This window comes from Notolepis coatsorum (genome assembly GCF_963971535.1).
Source record: "Notolepis coatsorum genome assembly, chromosome: 4".
Classification (NCBI taxonomy): Eukaryota; Metazoa; Chordata; class Actinopteri; order Aulopiformes; family Paralepididae; genus Notolepis; species Notolepis coatsorum.
Window position 1 is genome coordinate 28979758 of NC_140168.1, and position 17121 is coordinate 28996878.

Here is a 17121-nt window from a genome sequence, read left to right on the forward strand (position 1 = left end):
CACTGTCCTGCTACATCACTGTGATGTACTGTCCTGCTACATCACTGTCCTGCTACATCACTGTCCTGCTACATCACTGTCCTGCTACATCACTGTGATGCTACATCACTGTCCTGCTACATCACTGTCCTGCTACATCACTGTGATGCTACATCACTGTCCTGCTACATCACTGTGATGCACTGTCCTGCTACATCACTGTGATGCTACATCACTGTCCTGCTACATCACTGTGATCCACTGTCCTGCTACTGTTGCATCACTGTCCTGCACAGTACAGGACACAAAATGATTTAACTGCCTCTCCTTGCATGGTTGCCTCATGACTGAACAAATTGTAAAGCGCTTTGAATAATAAGTTATATAATATATAAATGCATAAATGCATTTACCATTTATGATGAACAACATAGATTGGCACATTCTCCTGTGCATCCTTTAAATTAGCATAAATCAACATATTCCGCATATTCTGTCTATGGGAAATGTCTATAGTGAGGAATCCTGGCATGAATATTAAAGCCACAATCGGTGATCCACACATAAACAAATGGTTAGCCCTGTCACCAAAAGTAATGGAGAAAGGAGCCGTGTTTTATAACACTACAGGTGTACAGTACATTTGAGTTTTAATTGTATTTAAGTGTATTTTGTGGCTATAAAAAGTTTGGTTACATTAGTAATGTTTGTAAACAACACTGTAGTAAAACAGTCCTAGGTTTATTCAAACTTATATTTCATCTACAGATCAAAGAAAGTATGTGGATATTCCGCAAAATTATACACTGTGGTGAAGAACCCCTGTGGATTAGGGCTTTAAAGTGGGATGCTACTCAATTTAAGAATTTATATAATAATATATCCTTGAAATTAAGATGTAGTCAATATTCGTAACATGAACAACTCTATGCCTAACCGTATCCCTCATGTCTGTCTATAGAAGATAGTAGTGAACGCTCAATAATCACAAAGTAATCTTCAGAATTTTGCAAGAGCATCACTGTCCTGGGAAAAACACCTATTTATTGAAATGTATTTAAATTCGGTGGTATTCCCGTTCATATTAACCATCCAATCTGCAGTCTGTGAAGGAACAACACGATACTTAGTCTGCCTCCCGTAGCGTGGCGTGAAGTGGCACGCTGGCATTTCCGAATATAGATGAGATGCTAGAGTGTGTTTAGGTAAAATTAACTGTTTGAACTTAAAGTGTTGAAAGGTGTGGAACAGGTAACCATGTAGCCCTGTCATCAAGGTGACTCCGAGGGCATTCTCCATGTGTCATATTCGCTTCTCCTTCTGTGATTTAACAGGAAGGACACACACACACACACACACACACACACACACACACACACACACGCACACACAGATTGGGGGGGGGGGGGGGGTGGAACTGTCCCTGACATTAACTTGAGAGGTCTCCTTAATGGCTGCTTATAAATACTTATTGTAGGTCAATACTGATTCAGTCATCCAGTCAAGCCTTTATTTAGTTAGCAGAAGATCATTGAGGTGGCCCTTGTTTATAATGATGCATTTCAAAAATAATAATACATAATAATAATAATATTGAACCCAATAATACTAATAATAATAATGGACCCAATAATAATACTAATAATACTAATAATAACAGGCTTAATAATAATACTAATAATAATAATAATAATAATAATAAGATATAATCAAAACAAAGCAAAGAGCAAGCGGTTGGATCAATCAAAACAATTGCGATGTGGGGAGGGGAGATTTAATATCATAACATATTTACATAACATCCTAAAGTAATGATAGTGTTGAGATCCACTGTAGTTAGTTTCATGTATTTGGAGCATAAAAACTAAAAGCTGTGTTTGATAGGGTCCGGAAATCCATTTGAACATTGCTGTGATAGAAGACGGTCATTTTCCAATAAGGGCTTTGTATATAAACACATACCAATGCAAGACAGAATGATGAGTACCCTAATATCACCAGCAGTACTGTAAATCTACTGTAAGAGCGGAATTATGAATCCAAAAGCTTACGAATGGAAACAGAGGCTTTTAGATACATTACATCATCATAATCCAATACTGCCTGAAAAATTGCTTCAATAATCCTTTTCCTACTGAACATTGGAAAGTTGATTCTGTTTCTGCAGGAATACAATTGTCTTTATGACATTTAAAATGTCTCATCTAACCAGATGTCAAGATATTTATATTCAGTAACTCTTTCAATGTTGGATCTATTGAACGTTTTAAACGGCTAATTGTACAGAACCAACAACAATACCATACAGAATTGTGTCATCCACATAGTGCATGTACAGCATGTTGCGTTCTCCTATCTGGATCTGTCAGTCAAGACTAAAGTGACAGCAGAGATATTACTAGTCTCTATGCAGCAATGCAGCCATCATCGACGAGAGGGCTCAAAACTAAATTCCTAGAGAGAAACGCCTTGAGTTGATTTACCAATGATTCCCAAATGTTCACTAAACAGGACAGATATTGGATATGGATTAGATATGGATATTATTGGTCAATTATTGAGATAGATCTTTTCTCCTCTCTTATGTCAAATGGATAACATAAGCCCTCTTCCAGACCCTATAGGAACTACACCAGTAGAAATAGAAAGATGTATTTGATGGTAAAGAAAGGGGGAGCCAGTGGCCCAGGCGGTAAAGAGGTCGTGTGGAGGGAGCTCCAGTAGCTCACCACGTACCGCGAGTGCTATTTCGGCGCCGTGGACAACCGTGCTCGTCACGGATCTGGGGCTGAGCGCGTTCGAATCCCGGACGGCAGCCGTGCCTTTCCCAGAGTGTCTTCCCCCCCATCTGAACCCTTTCAGCCTGCTTCTGTCGATCGAACTTGACCAAGTATGAATGCGATGAAAAAGCGATAAACGCTAAAAGAACCAGCTGACTGGTCAAAGTTTAAAAAAAAAAAGAGGTTGTGTGGTAATCTGAGGGTTCTCGGTTTGATTCCGGCTCCTCCTCCTGACTAATGTCTTGAGCAAGACGTTTTTAACCCCTAACTTGTCCCCGATGAGCTGCATGGCTCCCTTCACCGTTGGTGTGTGAGTGGACGGGTGAATGTGAGGCACGACTTGTAAAGCCAAATAAATACAGTCCATTTATATTTGCTCTATGATATCTGATACAAGTATCAGACTGTGTTTAGACTAATATGTTATATACCGCAGAAGATTTGCTATGTTTGCACCTAGCGTCCGTCCACACTGCCCTGGGCGTTTTGGAGACTTTGGAAGGTGCTACCGTCTTTGTTTGCAAACAGTGTGAACAGGTAGAGACAGAGATTGTGAAATGATAAGGCAGACGACACTCACTCTCGCTTCCAAAACAAACAAATATATTGTTGCATCTGACATGACAATGGAGCCAAGTAAACACTATTATGCCCATAACGATGGGACTTATAATTGACCATACAGTACATACAGTACTAATTTCACCACACAGCACAATACAAAGAGTCTAGACGAGGCTCATGGTTTTGTGCAGTAGCACCCTCTGGTGTTAATGTTGACCATCATTATTGATTTCACTAGGAGATTATGGAAATTAATTCAAATAAAATACTTGTCATTGACCGATTTGAAAGATATTCTAGAATTCAGGTCGATGGCCTGCTATACGCTATGGTTAATCCAAATTAGATCAGAACTGTGGAAGTTATGACTGGTGAAGACGGATAGAATGACAGAATGACAAAATGACACAGGAGTGAATGCAATACCCCCTCCAGTGCTTCACGCTGCAATTGTGTAACGTTTTACAGTTGAATCTACAGTTGCCTCGCAGTTGTATATCCAAATTAAAACAAAGGCAGTATACAATTGTATTACTCTAATTGGTTAGCGTTGTGCCAATTATTGAAATATAATTTTGGTACCTATGGAACCCGTTCTAGTGACTGGCTGGTCCTTAAGGTCCCCCAGTTTGCTCTGAACAGGGTGCATCTGCATTTTGCTATGATGCCAAACCTTGATCTCCAACCATTGTCAATCGAGTTGTACATGTTTGAATGGATTGTTATCCTTACTTGTGTTATTGTTATGATTTTATATTCCGTGTGATTTTATATGCCTTTTTTGCTTAACACTGTATGTACACTCGACGTGTTTAGGTAAAAGGTTTGAAATGAAAATGAAAATGCAGGGAACAGCTGTGATAACAGAAATAAGGAGGGGTTCACCCAGGGCTGCATATATAAGCTAGGAACCCCACTGCACTGCCAGCAAAGCATCATAAACGGTGACTTTTATCTTTCATCACAGCGCTGCATTCACCTCTGACTTCCTCTCTCTCTCTCCAGGCATCGCTGCAGCCACCATGTTCATGTCAGACAAACTGACGGAGGTATCACAGACGCAGCTGCGGGTGGCGTTCGACGGCGACGCGGTTCTCTTCTCCGACGAATCGGAGCGCATCTTCAAGGCCCACGGCCTGGACAAGTTCTTCGAGCACGAGAGGGAGAACGAGGACACGTTGCTGGATCATGTGTGTACATGTATAATAATAATAATAATAATAATAATAATAATAATAATAATAATAATAATAATAATAATAATAATAATAATAATAATTCATTACATTTATATAGCACACGTCCATTGGATAGGTTTTGAAATGAGTGAACGCTTTCAAATGTCATTGTGTGGATATAAAGTGATGGTTATTAATTACGTGTAAATTCAATGTCAAAGACAGGACGGTTTGTGTACATTTGTGTCAAGATAAGATAAGATATTCCTTTATTGATGTAGGCGTCATAGCAGCATGGAGGGGGGAGGGGAGGTACAGGTATGGGCAGGGTAATAGTAGAAAGAAAGACATAAATATAGGCAATACAATTAGATCTGAATGTAAAAATATGAGAAAAATGTACAGTGTAAACAATATAATCAACTCTGAATATATACATATGAGAAAAATAAACAGTGATAATTTGTACATTCCAAATGTCAAGGAATGCCACTACATTGGTTGTTCAAAGACTTTCAAAGCAGACTTGTATATGGTTCCTTGTTTCAGGGGTTCATGTGATAATCTTCTGTCTTGCCTTCATTTAAATCAAGTCCTATACTTTACAAGGCTTTGTCTGCTAAATGCATCTCATTGAACTAAGATATTCCTAGATGCCTTTTTAAAATCCAACCCTAACCTACGGTGCCGTGACCTCGTGTTCGTCTCCGCTCTCGCAGGGTCCTCTGAAGGGCTTCCTGGAACTTCTGGGGAAGCTGCAGAAGAAGTTCTACGCCAAGGGCCACCGTCTGGACTGTCCCATCAGGACCTACCTGGTGACGGCCCGCAGCGCAGCCAGCTCCGGGATCCGGGCCCTGAAGACCTTGAGGGCCTGGGGCCTGGAGACAGACGAGGCCCTGTTCCTGGCCGGGGCCCCCAAGGGTCCCATGCTGGAGAAGATCAGGCCCCACATCTACTTCGACGACCAGATGTTCCACGTGGAGGGAGCCGCGGAGATGGGCACCATTGCCGCCCACGTGCCGTACGGCATCGCCCAGAAGTATCCCCGCAAAAAGTAGAGCGAGATGGGACCCTGGATGACAGCAGTGGGGTGGTACACATCCAGCCTGAGCTGGCGATTAGAGATGGAGATCGTGTCAGGAGGAGAAGAAAAGAGATATCTAGAGAGCGATGGAATGAGAAGTTCCGACTGGGGAGATGAGGAGTTATAGAATATAATTAAGAGGAACTTCTCCATGAAAGCTTTTTTGACTGTTGGGCAGAGTGGGTGTTTTTTGTGTGTTTTTCATCAGATCTTGTACTGTATTGTATATGGGAATACGTTGTTTCCATAATGTAGAAACCATGTGTGTTTTATCATAACCCTAACCCTAACCCTAAACCGTCCTGGTTTAGGAATTAGATAGAGGTCAAATAGAGGTCTGGATACCTGACTTGACCTGGATGCCAACCGTCTTGTCAACTTTACATTTCAATGTCTCGGATCTACAGAATTAGTTTTTCGGGGAAAAGGTTTTATCGATTCCTGCTTTGGATATGACTTTAAAAGCCTTTCAGATTACTGAACTGATGAACAGTTATACTGTAGTTTTTATGAAACTTGCTGAAATTGAAGAATGTGGATGGTCCCTGGATGTAGCACATGTAAAGTCACTTAAAGGGGACATATTATGTATATTTCCAACAATTTAAAATATTACTTCCTTCAATCGTCCTTGAATATATGTTTGTTACGTTTTCTTTCGTTGCAAAGAAACTAATCTAAATGTAATTTTAGTTATCTATTTTCCTGCAGTTCCTTCTTCCCTTGCATTGAACATGTAGTTTTTGGTGGTGGTAGCATTAGGCAGCGCTCCTGGCTCCAAAAAGCGAACTCAGCTAATTGATTAATCAAGCTAAATTCATTGCTTGTGTCCCAGCCCCTTATGACATCCCAGACGGCGATGATTCTGAAACAGCTTGTTTAGGCTTGTTAATCTGAAGACTTCAAACCCTGGCAAAATGGTAAGGAGTGTAATTGTCCACCAGTGCCTAAATAACATTTACTTTACACGGCCAGGTCCACGATATGTCCCCTTTAATGTTTGATGTATCAAGTAGTTTTTAACAAGAAAATCTTTACAAGAATGTAAAGCAGTTGGCTTGTCACCGTATTATTGTATGTATTTCATGTTTCTGAAGATAGCAATAGTCATTTGTCCACTATTTAGTTGCATTATTCCAAAGCAAAGAAGAGAAGCCATGAACTTCAGTCTGTGCCTTTGCTCATATTATTGTTATTTCCAGTAGGATTTATGTTTTTAAAAGAAAGTCACACCGATTGACTTCCGCTTTGACAGAAATGGACATGTGAGGAAAAGGAAGTGCCCTCAAGATCTTAAACCGCTTGGAAATACAATAATGAAACACAATAGATGCTCAAACAGCACACGCTATCTTGATATTCAACTAGCAGTATAACAAAATACTATATTTTGCTGTGTTGTTTAAGGTTCCAAAATATCACCCCCAAGTTGAGTTTGGATTGAGTCAAGTCAAGTCGAGTGTTCCTTTATTAATCCCCTTGGGGGCATTCAGGTGTCATAGCAGCATGGGGGAGGGGGGAGGAGGGGAGGTTACAGGGAGAACAGATAATAATAGAAAATAGAAATAGTAATGATAATAGAGTAGACGTAGTTCTAATAGTGGAAGAGTAGAGTAGTGAATAGAGTCGTTAATACTGCAGCCAACATAGTGTCTATATGTTAGCCCATTTGCACTGTAGCAATTAGACTTTAATGGACCTTAATGGTGCTTTCACTGTGACCTGCATTATCAAATCAATATAAAAGATGGGTACAAGGAGAAGATTTTTAGACTGTCTGAGATATTAACTCCTGAGGCTTCCATACTCACCCTGTACAGGACAAACAATACAATTAGGAATATTTTGGGAATGACTTTCGTTACATGTTGCACTGTGTAACTTGGATTAAATCAAGAATAAAGATAGGCTACTTGCAATGATTGTCTGTACTAACTGCATGCATCAAACACAAAAGACCCAAAGGCAACGCAAAATACGTGAATCTGTCAGTATCAGAAGTTGTTATGCACTGCATTGAACATATTTTGTTTCCCTGTGTGCTGTTATAAATCACTTGCCCATCGCCGCCCTCTGCTGTACGTTCGAGGCTAGTGCAATGGCGCGCTGACCCCAAGTGGCGTGAATATTAAAGGCAACCAACTTGTGTTCAGCTTTTCGTTCAGGGTTTCTCTGATTGGCCACACGGCCAATCAATCAATCCACTAGCACACGCCCTTGCGGCGCGGCAGAAGCGCTGGTCGAACCAGCTGTCGTATTCGATTAAATAGAATAATCTTCAGGACGAGGAGATAGCGTTTATATGTTTATTCAAAGGTAAGCATCGTTCAGCATGAGTGTAACTCCATTCACGGCTGGCAGCCAACTGCCTGTGAGGACCCCTGGTCAGGTATACATAAGCAAGGTGCGCCTGGCGCGCCTGTCGTAAATGATATATTCACAGCATGAATAATATAGTAAAGATATATTCAAAGCATGAATATTACATCCTCCTTCTTTTAGAGAAAGCTTAATAAGCTACCCTCTGAGCAATTTTACGTTGAATAGACGTTTAAAAGACGTCTAAATGGCCCATAGACGTCTAGGCTAAAGTCGGTCTAGAATGGGGTGAAAAGTGAAAGTTTGGTAGACGTCTATTCCAGACGTGTTTTCAACGTCTAAGCTTAGACGTGTTTTGAACGTCTATGTTTAGACGTTGTTTCAACGTCATGACATAGACGTCTAAAATCAGTCTAGAATGGGGTGAAAAGTGAAAGTTTGGTAGACGTCTATTCCAGACGTGTTTTTAACGTCTAAGCTTAGACGTATTTTGAACGTCTATGTTTAGACGTTGTTTCAACGTCATGACATAGACGTCTAAAATCAGTCTAGAATGGGGTGAAAAGTGAAAGTTTGGTAGACGTCTATTCCAGACGTGTTTTTAACGTCTAAGCTTAGACGTTTTTTGAACGTCTATGTTTAGACGTTGTTTCAACGTCATGACATAGACGTCTAAAATCAGTCTAGAATGGGGTGAAAAGTGAAAGTTTGGTAGACGTCTATTCCAGACGTGTTTTTAACGTCTAAGCTTAGACGTGTTTTGAACGTCTATGTTTAGACGTTGTTTCAACGTCATGACATAGACGTCTAAAATCAGTCTAGAATGGGGTGAAAAGTGAAAGTTTGGTAGACGTCTATTCAAGACGTGTTTTTAACGTCTAAGCTTAGACGTTTTTTGAACGTCTATGTTTAGACGTTGTTTCAACGTCATGACATAGACGTCTAAAATCAGTCTAGAATGGGGTGAAAAGTGAAAGTTTGGTAGACGTCTATTCCAGACGTGTTTTTAACGTCTAAGCTTAGACGTGTTTTGAACGTCTAAGCCTAGACGTTATTTCAACGTCATGACATAGACGTCTACCAAACTTTACATTAAAGCATGAGCGTTGAAAATGCATTGTTTAAACATTAACACATCAATAACATGGAATAGTCAAAAGTTAGCCGTTTTTATAATTTCTTTTTATTTTAAAATACTAAAGGCTGGCCCAACACACATACATAGCAACTGAACATTTTGAAGATTAAAGATAGAGCTGATAGCGGATCTATTTGAGCTAAGGGGCGGCGCAGAGAGGGTTGCATCCTCCCAGTCTTCGGCACTTCGAGACAGCCGGAGAGGCGCAGAGGGGGTCGCATCCTCCCGGTCTTCAGCACGGGACGTCCAACACTCCTGGACAGCCACTGACAGGGAGACAGGGAGACGGGACAGGCGTTAATACAACTCACGTGATTGTGATGGGCGGACATAGCAATAGATACAAGTGGTAAGCATTAGTAGGTTACAGCAGTAGGGATGACCCCCGGAAATATTGTGTCTATTACTAGGCTTGCTTAAATTGTGAAGAAATGAGAATATGAATTAAGATTTTTCTTTGCATCTTTGACAGTGAATAACACCATGCTAATAATGACCAAACATTAAAAACTGCCACTGATCTCGTTCAGTACCTTCTTGAGATCATGTGTACAAAAAAGTCTAAGGAAATTAATAAAGGGAATATAATTAAACCGAAGGTTCTGTAGATACAGTACTGAATTCTCCCATCCGGACCAATGCCATTAGAAATATTATAGAATAGGAGGCGTATAAATTACCTTATTATAGCCAATTCGCACATTTATATATATATATATATTTACATATATTAGCTACATAAATATACTGTAACAGGTTAAGCCTTTGAACATTAAGGCAACTAGGTAAATAAAATATTGCTCCACTTCTACAAGGACATTTGCATATTCTTGGTATCTAGGGACATCTATGGACCTCAGGGAACGTAATCACAGTGTCAGAAATATTGTGTCTATTACTAGGCTTGCTTAAATTGTGAAGAAAGGAGAATATGAATTAAGATTTTTCTTTGCATCTTTGACAGTGAATAACACCATGCTAATAATGACCAAACATTAAAAACTGCCACTGATCTCGTTCAGTACCTTCTTGAGATCATGTGTACAAAAAAATCTAAGGAAATTAATAAAGGGAAGATGATTAAACCGAAGGTTCTGTAGATACAGTACTGAATTCTCCCATCCGGACCAATGCCATTAGAAATATTATTATAGAATAGGAGGCGTATAAATTACCTTATTATAGCCAATTCGCACATTTATATATATATTTACATAAATATACTGTAACAGGTTAAGCCTTTGAACATTAAGGCAACTTAAAGGAACACTCCCAACATTTTGGGAAATTAGCTTATTAAACATCTTCCCTGGAGTTAGACATGCATGCATTGCATTAGGCTTAGGGAACACCTGGACCGTTAGCCTAGCTTAGCTTAATCCGTGGAAGTACCGGTAGGTGCTACATTAAGCCTAGTTCCCAACAGTCATGAAATACAATACCTCTCCTATCTCTCCTCTGCTCTCTGCCTCTAGACATTTTTTAAATTCCGTTATCCGTTCCAACATACACGGTAGAGGGCAGTCTCCTTAAAGGCCCTCTTGTCTCGTAGACCACCCCCTTTTAAATTAAAACGGGACATGACTGCATTTGTCATGAGTCTCTAAGAGAAAGTCATGACATTAATAATTCAAGCAATTCAACAAGTGACTAGTCAAAACAAATACAAATTGAAGGGAAAAGCTGTACTAGGACTACAAGTGTATCACCAGTTTCATAAAACCCCTTCCTCCCATTGTTTTTTGTTGCATGATGATGATCATGAACACATTTATTATGCATTGTATTTTTTGTTTAAATGTCAACATCATCTGTCCATCCTCAGTACATTTACTATCAATATAATATACGCGTCTGACTTCATCTGGTCTTTCCAAACATAAACACAGAAAGTGAGAACGCATGCCTGCCTGCCTCAACCTGCATCTTTGTACATGCATATAAATACCTGTCCATCATCTTGTTAGTGCAGTCGCGGACACTCTTTCCCCCGATCCCCGTCAATGTGGATATCTGAATAAGAAAAAACCAAATGACATGTATATTAATGTAACATCATGTACAATACAATTTAAATCCTTTGAACATATGAGTCAGTAATCTCTAACCTAGGAAAAGATTTAAAAGTCACCATTTTTGTCCTGATGTCCACCCTTTCAAGGTCCTCCTCAAGCAGGTTCAACGCCTCCTCTGTCTGGCAGGGGTGTATGTCGACCCTCCCATCCGGATGAATTTCTTTGTGGAGTTTTTTGATATCATCCTTGATTTCCAGGAGGGTCTCCATCACTTTTCTCTGGAACCCTGATATAAATGACAATTATTAGTTAAATGTAGTGAAAACATTCCGTACTTCAAATAACCGCAAATATTGTGCAAAACAACTCAACCCGTTTGTGACTGAGGAGTTTTAATGTATTCTCCCATACTTCACAGAGGAATAAACTCAAATTACATGCTAAGATTTTATCACTGTTAGTTGTTGAAACAACGGTCACCAGTGTCTAGGCATTTTTACCCAACTGTAAGAATGTTTACACCAGCAATAACTTATAATATGGTAAATTCTATTTATAATCTTAGTCTTTTCAGGCAGAGGAAATTTGTCTCTCCTGGGAGTGGGCCTTGTCTGGGGTACATCTGAAACAAGTACAGAATATTTCTGTGACATGCTACAGAAGCTTCAATACACGGGTGCGTTTATGGGGGACCCTGATGTAAACAAGACGAAAGTCTTTCTCTGGTCTGCATGCCCTTAACAATTGTATGTATTGAGCTGTACTGTACCAATTCTGCAATATGTTAATAAAGTTTTTAAATCAATCAATAAATAGCATTTTTAGGAAACTATTGTATATTTGTACGTCTCTAAATGTTTTGATGAATTGAAAATAGAAGACCCTTATGTAAAAAAGCCGAAAGTCTTTTTCTAGTCTTCATCCTCCAGTCCACTGTTGTTGTATTGAGCTGTACTGTATTGTACCCATTCTGCAATCGTTAATAACGCTTTCATTCATTCAATCATTCAGCCGGCAACAGAATAATTTTGATTGACAGTCGAGTCTGCCAACTACGTCACATCGCTTGCACCCGCCCTGCTGTTCTTAGCACCAATCGGCAAGCGCTATGCGTTTTTTACTTTCCTGAAAGTCCTCCATTGATTTTGATGAGCTCAGCTCAACGACAATTTTCATAGCACCACAACATTGTGTCGCACTGTACAGCCTTGGTTGTAGGCTAAAGTTTTACAATTTTTTTTTATCCAATTTGTATTGATTAATTTAGGAGTGAAATGCGAATGAAGGTTGAAATCACTACTCACAACGTTGCTCCCAGATATTATTTTTCACTCGCAACGGCCAAATTAATAGGCAATTTGCGATCATCTCGTTGCAGTGTACAGCCCTGCAAACATTAGAGCTGCTACGTCAGCCATCAAATGTTACAGCTAACACTAGTTGCGTTAATCAACGCAACTAATACCAACAGCAGTGGAAACAAGAGATGGTGGGATGATGTCACAATTTACCAGCTCTGGTGTAGAACCAGTTCTCATCATTAGGGGCCAGCTCCTTGTGTTTAGCCAGCTTGACCATGGTCCACCCAGTCTGGCACCTTCAGCTTTCCTGACCTGGTGACAGAAGAAATGTATCATAACAGGAGGCCCTGTGGAATATACTTTTTTTATATTATTTTAATAGTGTGACCGTCACACCATTGGAGGAAATTAATTAAGTCAACTCACTTTTTCAGGAAGGCCGCCAGGGCACGAACAAACTCCTGTAGGTTCACATCTTTCACTGACGCCCGGCATCTGGACACATGCAACAGAACGTTACATTTTAAATAGGGATTAACATAAGTATTTGACCTCTAGACTAATGTACAAGTGTCTTCTCAATACAAGTATATTCGATTTAGTTACACAGGATATTGGCAGCAGGTCACAGCATAATTTAAGCTGCAGTTGCCATATCTGACATTGAAAATGGGGGACCCTGATGTAAACAAGACGCAAGTCTTTCTCTGGTCTGCATCCCCTTAACAATTGTGTGTATTGAGCTGTACTGTATTGTACCCATTCTGCAATCTGTTAACGTTTTCAATCAATCAATGACATGGTGTGAGAGACACATATTCCCCATTCATGAATGAATGAATGAAAACTTTATTTAACATATTGCAGAATGGGTACAATACAGTACGGCTCAATACACACAATTGTTAAGGGGATGCAGACCTGAAAAAGACGTTTGTCTTGTTTCCATCAGGGTCCCCCATTTTCAATTCATATAGACATTTATGACATACACAACATACATGACATTTATGGCATAGGGACATATAGGTATTTAGTACTGATACATTTGTGACATAAACGGTATTCAAATATACAGTACTGTTACCCCTAGATCCTGACAGAGTATATACATATGATGGGGAGGGGACTGTACATTAGGAGGGGAGACTGTCTATAAAGCCAGGGACTAACGTTGTGCCACTTGGTCGTTATTCCCATATACATCTATAGTTATTCCTACCGGCGAGATATGCGACAGTAATGTTACACAGCTAGTGTCAGACTGGGGCTTACGTTAGCATATGCTAACATGATATCCTAGCTTCGAGACTAGCGCGGTTAATACCATGAACATAAACAATCTGAGGCTAAATAATACAGCCTATGATGGCCACAACAATGCGCAGATTTTAATAAAATAGTGACAGTATTCCTAATTGTACACTATTCTACATAAGAGCAGCTAGCTAGCAGGCCTCAACGCGGTAGCATGGGGGCAGCCATCACTGAAATCACGTAGTGCGCGTGCAACATGTAAGATCTAACAATTTTTTAGAGAAATACAAGCACGTACACTCGTATGAACCAACTACACATGCCATTAGATATATAGTAGTCAACCCGGTTACGTTTCGAGAGGGAATAGTAATGGACTTGGCCACATTTGATTAAAATAACGGAGACACTGAGACAGATATTTACCTTGCTTGTAGACAGCGTGAACTTCCGCGAAGGGAACAGGGTGAAACGGGGTTTCCAACCCGTGTTAAAACGGGCAACTCTCGTGCGATTACGCGAGACTTCCGCGTTGCCAACCCCCTCTCAGCACCACTCATTGATTGATTGATTGAAAAGTTTATTAACAGATTGCAGAATGGGTACACAGTACAACTCAATACACACAATTGTTAAGGGGATGCAGACCACTGAAATACTTTCATCTTGTTTACATCAGGGTCCCCCATTTTCAATTCATCATAACATAATATGACATACATTTTTTTATTTTACCTTTATTTGACCAGGTAGTCACTTGAGATCAAAGATTTTCGAGCAAGACCTGGCCAAAATGGCAGCAAAACAAAAACAAACATACAAATACACAAAACACAGACAGACACATAAAAGGCAAAGTGGGGCAAGGGGATACATTTGAGCTGCAGCTAACTGAATGGGATTGGGGGAGATTGGATTTATGACATACCAGATTTACAAATACAGTACTGTTTGTGATACAAAAAGAGTTAAAAAAAAGAAAAAAAAGAAGAGAGTATATACATTTGACGAAGAGACTGTACATTGTATAGGAGGTGGGGTGGGGGGGGGGTTGGGTAGGTGGGGTGGGGGAGGCGGACTGTACATTGGAGGTGGTTGGGTGGGGCGGGGGGTGGGTAGGCGCGGGGGGGGGGGGTAACTGTACATTGGATTATCGACGAAGCCTTACTAGGTCCAAGAAGAGGGTCTTGTGTATTACTGGGTTAGGACATTTACTGTACATTGGAGGGGGTTGGGTTAGGATATTCACAGGGGCCAGTTTCGAATTGCAGTCTTCCGTAGGTGCTCCTTGAGAGTGGTTTTAAAAGTGGGTAGTGATTCACATTCCTTTACAGCTGTGGGTAGGGCGTTCCACATATTATGCACATATTCTTGAGGATACTACATATATGCAGTGAAAGGGTTAACATACTGTGTATTGTCGCAGTGAAAGGGTTAAGTGTGGCAGTGAAAGGGTTAACAATTGTGTGTATTGAGCTGTACTGTACTGTCCCCATTATGCAATCTGTTAAATTCGCTAAATTCGGTCTAGAATGGGGTGAAAAGTGAAAGTTTGGTAGACGTCTATTCTAGACGTGTTTTGAACGTCTAAGCTTAGACGTGTTTTGAACGTCTAAGCTTAGACGTTTAAAATCAGTCTAGAATGGGGTGAAAAGTGAAAGTTTGGTAGACGTCTATTCTAGACGTGTTTCGAACGTCTAAGCTTAGACGTGTTTTGAACGTCTAAGCTTAGACGTTGTTTCAACGTCATGACATAGACGTCTAAGATCAGTCTAAAGTGGGGTGAAAAGTGAAAGTTTGGTAGACGTCTAAGCTTAGACGTGTTTTGAACATCTAAGCTTAGACGTTGTTTCAACGTCATGACATAGACGTCTAAAATCAGTCTAAAGTGGGGTGAAAAGTGAAAGTTTGGTAGACGTCTAAGCTTAGACGTGTTTTGAACGTCTAAGCTTAGACGTTTAAACAATGTCTAAAATGGGGTGAAAAGTGAAAGTTTGGTAGACGTCTAAGCTTAGACAAGATTCTCCTGGGCTAAATGAGAGCTATGGATAGACACACACACACACACACTAGGGTGACCAGGTGTCCCCCTTTTGGTTGTACTGTCCCACCATTTGAGACCGCGTCCCACATATTGAGAGGATGTCCCTCTTTTTGAAGCAAAAAAAATATATCGAACACAAGACATTCCTGTCAAGTGATAAAGTTTGAATATTTAAAACAGATGTTAGGTGGTAACAAGCCGGCTGCCAGTGCCAAGATGAATGTGGAGAGATATAATTCTGTATTTAATTTGTATTTATTTAGATTTAACCTTTATCTATTCGGTGAAGACAAGTTATTATAATAAAAAAAATTACATTATCTATCTGTCCCACTTTGTCCCACCAAAATCTTACTGTTGTCCTGCTTTAGGACTTTTTGTATCTGGTCACAACCTAACACACACACACACACACACACACACACACACACACACACACACACACACACACACACACACACACACACACACACACACACACACAGTCAGAAGAACGGTCAGACATGTTATTTAATCAGGCAGGATTGTGATCACAGCCCCACCCCACCTACCCAACCTCCCCCAATGCACAGTTTCTATGTCAAATGTATATACTCTTCTTCTGTTTTTTTTAGTATCACAAACAGTACTGTATTTGAAAATCTGGTATGTCATAAATGTATAGATGTAGCAGTACTGTCTATCTGTATGTCATGTGTGTCATATGATGAATTGAAAATGGGGGACCCTGATGGAAACAAGACGAAAGTCTTTCTCAGGTCTGCATCCTCTTAACAATTGTATGTATTGAGCTGTACTGTACTGTACCCATTCTGCAATCTGTTAATAAACTTTTCAATCAATCAATCAATCAATCAATCAATCAATCAATCAATCAATCAATCAATCAATCAGTCAGGTTTCCCAGCACTATCAGCGCCACGCCGCCACCTGCTGATCAAATGGCAAACAGCAGGTTAGGCTAGTGATGAACACAGCAGACCACAAATCTTCGGAAATATCGTGCTCAGATATTTGTAGGCGCATTTGCAGGACGTCTGTGGTGCATATTCTTCATATTTGGAGATGTTAATACATTGAAATAATATACTTAGTGCATAGTTTAAAATACGTCTAAGCTTAGACAAGATTATCCTGGGCTAAATGCGAGCGAGGATAGACGTCACATAAAATCTTCGAAAATATCGTGCTCATATATTTGTAGGTGCGTTTGCAGGATGCCTCTGTCCATATTGATAATATTTTCAGATGTGAATGCATTGAAATAATATACTTAGTACATAGTTTAAAATACGTCTCCAAAAAAACACGATTTGGCCCGGTTATACGAGAGCTATGAAAAACGCTTGGTTGAAAAGACGGCTTTTGCTCACTGGGTATGAACAAAATTGAAATTAGGAATGGTTGTGCAATACTCTGTAAGAGTTTCTTTGTAAACAATAACAAGTGCGTTACCTGTGTC

The 17121-nt window shown here is 40.0% G+C and overlaps 3 protein-coding genes across 5 annotated transcripts in view; 1 reads left to right on the forward strand and 2 right to left on the reverse strand.

The window, feature by feature from the left end:
* Window positions 1-5811, forward strand: part of nt5c1aa (5'-nucleotidase, cytosolic IAa) — a gene marked incomplete at its 5' end in the record, with an annotated part of 43636 nt that extends 37825 nt beyond the window's left edge. Inside the window, 2 exons of the mRNA XM_084312340.1 lie at window positions 4329-4513; window positions 5221-5811. Of these exons, the coding sequence (XP_084168466.1) occupies window positions 4329-4513; window positions 5221-5559 (524 nt within the window). The 3' untranslated portion in view covers window positions 5560-5811. The remainder of the gene's footprint in view (window positions 1-4328; window positions 4514-5220) is intronic.
* The window catches only part of LOC311226886 (uncharacterized protein), a 35586-nt gene continuing 23945 nt past the window's right edge, over window positions 5481-17121 (reverse strand). Inside the window, exon 5 of one of the 2 annotated variants that reach the window (XM_084312343.1) lies at window positions 5481-5607. The gene's annotated coding sequence lies outside the window, so the exon portion shown is untranslated. Of the gene's footprint in view, window positions 5613-17121 lie in introns of both variants that reach the window. The other variant, XM_084312342.1, reaches the window with a different exon arrangement.
* Window positions 9074-14146, reverse strand: LOC311227497 (uncharacterized protein). Of its 2 annotated transcripts, none has more exons than XM_084313174.1 (6): window positions 14042-14146; window positions 12785-12853; window positions 12569-12670; window positions 11174-11343; window positions 10991-11055; window positions 9074-9308 (listed from the first exon to the last, which is right to left on the reverse strand). In XM_084313174.1, the coding sequence occupies exons 3-6, from the start codon at window positions 12633-12635 to the stop codon at window positions 9275-9277; spliced, it is 336 nt and encodes a 111-aa protein (XP_084169300.1). In that variant the 5' UTR covers window positions 12636-12670; window positions 12785-12853; window positions 14042-14146; the 3' UTR covers window positions 9074-9274. The 2 variants fall into 2 exon arrangements, with proteins under 2 accessions (XP_084169300.1, XP_084169301.1); XM_084313175.1 differs by lacking the exon at window positions 14042-14146 and adding an exon at window positions 13914-14007.